This window comes from Lagenorhynchus albirostris, chromosome 8 (genome assembly GCF_949774975.1).
Source record: "Lagenorhynchus albirostris chromosome 8, mLagAlb1.1, whole genome shotgun sequence".
In the NCBI taxonomy this organism is placed as follows: Eukaryota; Metazoa; Chordata; class Mammalia; order Artiodactyla; family Delphinidae; genus Lagenorhynchus; species Lagenorhynchus albirostris.
In genome coordinates this window covers 59861462-59866610 of record NC_083102.1, presented here as the reverse complement: position 1 = coordinate 59866610, position 5149 = coordinate 59861462, and the positions used below count along the sequence as shown (strand labels likewise).

Genomic DNA, 5149 nt, shown 5'->3' with positions numbered 1-5149 from the left:
TAGAAAATGACAAGACTGATCGGTTTTAAACCATTCTGAAGACTGACTGAGCGTGGAAGTTGCTCAACAAAAAAAGGAACGGGTATATTGGTAAGTAGTCTTTGCTTTGTGTCTAATTATAGTGACTGTCCTTTTGCACGACTGTATGTCGCTGTCATTATATGGAGCACTCTGAGTATCTCTATTGACTTCTGATAAATGGCTCAGTGGTTTCAAGGTTCATAATTTGAAGGATGCCCAGGTCTGTAGCCATTAATTCTCGCAGTATGGGGCTTCCTGCTTGTGTAACGAAAGGACTTTTCATTTTCATTATTTCTGTGCTTTCCACAAGATCGGAAGGATGTATTTCTTCCAGGATCGTGTATTTTCCTATGTAGCTAGCTTGCAAAGGGTTGTAAACATGAAGTAGTCATAACTGTGCATTTACTTTCTGTTTTTTTCTTTTATTCTTTCCTCTCTTTTTGTTAAAAAAAGCTGCTTCCAAACAAAGACAAATACAGCTGTATTATTTTGGCTGAGGAAAGGGAAAGGAGAATACTCAGTGTCAGCACTAGAAACTATTGGATGTCTAGAGGTTAACCTGGGGTTAGATCATTCTAATGATTTTTTAAAATAGATAAATGTGTAGAAATTACAATAAAACTATAATATATAAAGGAAGCTGAGAAAACACCCATGGTTAATGTTAAAGTACTTAAGACAAAGGCCAGTGCTGCAAACTGCTATCTTTGCAGGCATTTGATGTTTATATATAGGGTTTCCCATATTAGGAAATAGGAATTCTTTTAAGAGTGATAGAAAATATACTGGGAGGGAGGGAGGAGGGGGTGGTGAGATAGAGACACACAGAGAGAAATATACAGGACACTCCCAGCGTTTTGTGGCTTTTACTCCATATATGAAAGAAGACAAAAACATACAAAGTATATGTACAACTAAAATTCAACAATATATACAGAAATGTTTCTTGATATAAATGTCCCTATTAGCTTAGTGAATGCCACCAATTCACCTAGTAAAAATGTCAAAGCAATAGAATGGTGATTTTGGTTGTTTCCTCTGTCTTTCCTGATTCCAGTTCAGGGTTTGGGGGTAGGGGTGGGGGAAAAGTGGTTTTGTTTTGTTTTGTTTAAATCATCATTCTTGCTCATTGCATTTTGATAAAACATGCAGCGTTCCCTCTGTGGCAACGTTCTAATCTTACAGCTGATTTTTCCTTAGAGTAGGGCTGTTATGTGAGGTTTTCTTTTTTCTTTCCTTCCTTCCTTCCTCCCTCCCTCTTTCTTTTTTCTTTCTCTCTTTTTTTCTTTCTTTCGTTCTTTCTTTCTTTCGTCAGTCTGGGATTGTAAATAAAAATGCAGGAGTCCGAAATGCTTCTCTTTCATCATGTAATGTCTTAAGCTCATTAAACAAGTAAAAACGCTGCCATGTTTGCGCAGATTCTTCTGGTGGGGGAAAATGTCTGTTAAAAAAAGTCCTTTTGATGGATACTCCCAAAGAGAAAAAGAGGCTCAGCGCCTGGATCCCAAGGGGTATGGGAGAATATCCTTACAGTGAGAGGTTTCAGGAGTGCTGGCACGGAAACCAGTCCCCCCATCCTCTCTGTACCTCTATCTCTCCTTCTCTCTCTCTAAGATGCAAAATCAATTACTGAGGCTGCTCAAGGGAAAAGGCAGATGAAGAAAGGAAATGAAAAAAAAAAGGTGGGAAGGAAGGAGGGAGGCAAAAAAAGGAAGAGAGAGAGAGAGAGAGAGAGAGAGAGAGAGAGGCTGAGGGGAAGGGAGAGGAGAGAGAGAGGGAGCAAGCACCCAGACGGTCTGGCCACACATAAGAGTCCTCCCAAGCCTGCTCCTTGGCTCGGTTTGGCAGATGCAAGCAGGTCCCGGATCCTCCTTGCCTTGTTCAGACGTTTCCCTAGGGTATCGATTTCCCTCGGATAACTCACATCATCTGTGGTCTCTGCATCGTGTCCTGGTGTGGAGAGGAGTACCAATGCGAATAGCCGGGCATGTAGCTGTTGGGGGGCATACTGACGCCCTTGGCCGAGGCGGAAACGTCCCACACCGGAGGCAGCGCCGGCGAGCGCGGCGACAGGGCCGCTGAGCCCGGGAGAGGGTCGCTCTCATGCGGGTTACTGCCCTGCTTCAGCAGTTTCTTAAACTTAGAGCGTTTGTTCTGAAACCATATCTTCACCTGGAACGAAACGCAGCAGCCATCATTAGGCCCGAAAAACATCGAACCGGTGCCTATAGCTGGGAGAAAAAAAAAAAAACAAACCCGCGAACGCCAAGCCCTCAAGACCCCGCCTTCCTCCACCTCTTTCTAGCCGCTCCCCTCTCCCCAACCCCACCCCACCCCCACCATTTACTTGGTATCTTGTACGGATACCTAAAGTCATTGTAACTCTTCAGTTAGATGCAAGCCTAGGTTTGAAACAACAGCATAAATAAGAATAAAACAAGAATAAAGGCGAATGAAATAGCTGGGTTCAAAGTCTAAAGGAGTAGTTTTAAACGGAAAGCCAACTGAATGCACTTCCTCAAATAGCCTGGCATCTCTGCGTGTACTGTGAGCAAATGACTAAGAACAGATGAAAGCCTGTGCATTTATAACCAGATGCCTTGACTATATCTATGCATATACTGCATAGGCCACAGACTGTACATGGAGCATCTTCCTTCTGACATAATCCTGCAGGGATTAGGGACTGTGCCTCACTCGTTCCCTACTTTGTATGTTGCTCAGTCAAACCGTGGTCATGATTGTCAGTGCAGTCACTAAAAGTCAAAGGGCTCCGGAAAGTTAAATGCGAACCAGGAATCTAAGACGGGAGCATATCTAAGCTAACATCCCAGATCTACTGTATTTGAAAAAGGACATCCTATGGTACAGCTTCCTTTACCTTTAAAATTACTTAGCCCTAGGAGTCTGCTTTTCCAAGAGGAATACAAGTTACTGAGTAGCAGGAATCCCTTTAGACATGGCTCCAGTGGCAACATGGCAAGAGAAAGCAGGCTGAATTGAAAAGAAGAGCTTGAGGAGCATCTGTTCTAAGGCACCACAGAATCACTCCCCAGCAAGAGTCTCATAAAACCTGAAGTCCCCTTGCTGAAGATCACCCATTTCAGATGAGGCCTACCACCCCATGCAGCTAAGTTAATCGACAAGGACAAAAACCACAGGTGATTGCAGCCCGGCTTTATGACCAGGGTCCTAATACACCTGCCTAAACCTCTTCCTGTGAAGTCTGAAATGCCCCATATGTCTTTCAAATTAGTAGGACAGGAGAACTTCAGCAACTGTACTTAACTGAGGCTTCACCTGCTGTAATTTGGGCACGTTTCTCTTTGATCTCCAGCTCTGCCATTGCTCCCAAGTTCTGTGATCCAGGGAGGTACCTTAGCCTGCATCAACCAGTCAACCAGGACGATTTAACCACTGAGTTTATGGCAATTTTCAGAAAAACTCACCCCACGCATCCTAGGATGAAGAGTTTGTGCCTTGGTCCCCTTACTAAATCCTATTGGAACCTATGCCTGTCTGGCTAACACACCCCCCTTTCACTTCGTAATTCTTTCAATGCCAATGAGTTGAAATCCTTATTAAGTCCCAGGGCCCACAAAAAGATCCTTAAGAAACATGGGTCTTACTCTGTCTCCTGACCTGAACATCTTTTTCTCTTTCTCCTGCTTGTTCTCTTTTGTGTTGTTCTACTCTGGAATAGGACTCGATTAAACTATCAGTTTGGTCGCCAAAGGACACTAGGCTGGGGTGGGGTCGTCGAGGGTTGGGAAGATGTGCAAATCCAATCCAGTATTCAACACCAGGTCATTTATTCCAAACTGTGTTGTCCCGGGAAAATGCGTAACTGGAGCAAAGGCATTTGTCATTAAGCTCCTTCCATCCTTGGTTGACTAGGCCAAGAGTTCCTCCTGATGTGCTCCCTGCCCAATCTGAAAGTGGGGTCAGCATTTCAGGAATACTCGGGCTTCTCGGGAATTACCTGTGTTTGTGTCAGTCCTAAGGAAGCTGCCAGTTCAGCTCTCTCGGGAAGGGCCAGGTACTGAGTCTGCTGAAAGCGATGGTTTAAAGCCTGGAGCTGCAGGCTGGAATAAATGGTCCGAGGTTTTCGAATCTTTTTCCCTTTTCCATTGAACCTGATTTCCCCGTTTTCAATCACTGTGGTTTTTTGTTGATCTGCAAACAAAGGATACAGAGGAGCGGTCACCCGTGAGGCTACTGCTGCAGTCTCCCCGAGCTTGGCCTGGCCTGCGCCGAGTCTTCCCAAAGCCAATAAGGGTTTCCTCGAAGCGTCCCCACGCCACCCTGACCTCTCTGGGTTCACAGTGCCCGGGTGCTCCCAGCGGCTGCAAAAGCCTCTTTCCGACCCTGACTCTCTCTCTCATAATGCGCGGTGGCCGTACAGAGGGAGCGCCCTGGGCCCCGGGGCAAACAGCCTAGCTCTGCCGCAGCGGAGGCGGCGCCAGCCGCTCTCTGGGGCGCGCGGCGCCGCTGGGCGACTGCTCTCTCCGCGGAGCGGGCCCCTCGGCCTGGCTTTACAGTGCCCTAAGGTGTGCTTGAGCCACCCTAGTGATTTTGCGGCCAGCTGGCTTGATGTCACTAGCTCCAAGCCCGGTGCATCAAGATCCCCCGGTGTGTTCAAAAATGATTCTGCTGAGAGGGACCAAAACCCCAAACAAAACACAACGAGCCGCTCAGACCAGCACCTGAGCAGGCTGAGCCTCACGCGGCAGCTTTGTCCCCCAAGGGTGCTGAGCCCTGGGCTTCACCTCCACGAACAAAGGAGCAGCCAACAGTGTATCGAAAACCCAAGGGAGGGGGCCCAGTTAGGGGTGGGTGTGGGAGACACCTCAAAGCCTGCGGGAAAGAGCCCAGTTGTCACCAGCTTAACCAGAGCCGGAGGCCACGCCAGCTTCTCCCCGGGTCACCGAAGCGCACTGGGCGCCTCACGCAAAGTAGGCCACTGGCCGCCCAGATTAGGCTGGGGAGCAAAACACGCTCCCCAGTTCCGGCCCAGAAATGTCCCCAGTCCTGCCAAACGCGGTTCACAACCCGGAGGGGAGGAGGGAAGCAAAGGGCGCACGGACCCAGCGGGCTGGAGAGCGCAGTGCGGACCAACAGGTCGAGC

The 5149-nt window shown here is 47.7% G+C and overlaps 1 protein-coding gene across 1 annotated transcript in view; it reads right to left on the bottom strand.

Moving 5' to 3' along the window:
• Positions 1-935: 935 nt before the first annotated feature.
• The window catches only part of DLX6 (distal-less homeobox 6), a 5090-nt gene continuing 876 nt past the window's right edge, over positions 936-5149 (bottom strand). The window contains exons 2-3 of the mRNA XM_060156104.1: positions 4004-4197; positions 936-2193 (exon numbers count right to left, since the gene is read on the bottom strand). Coding sequence (XP_060012087.1) covers positions 1942-2193; positions 4004-4197 — 446 coding nt within the window. The 3' untranslated portion in view covers positions 936-1941. The remainder of the gene's footprint in view (positions 2194-4003; positions 4198-5149) is intronic.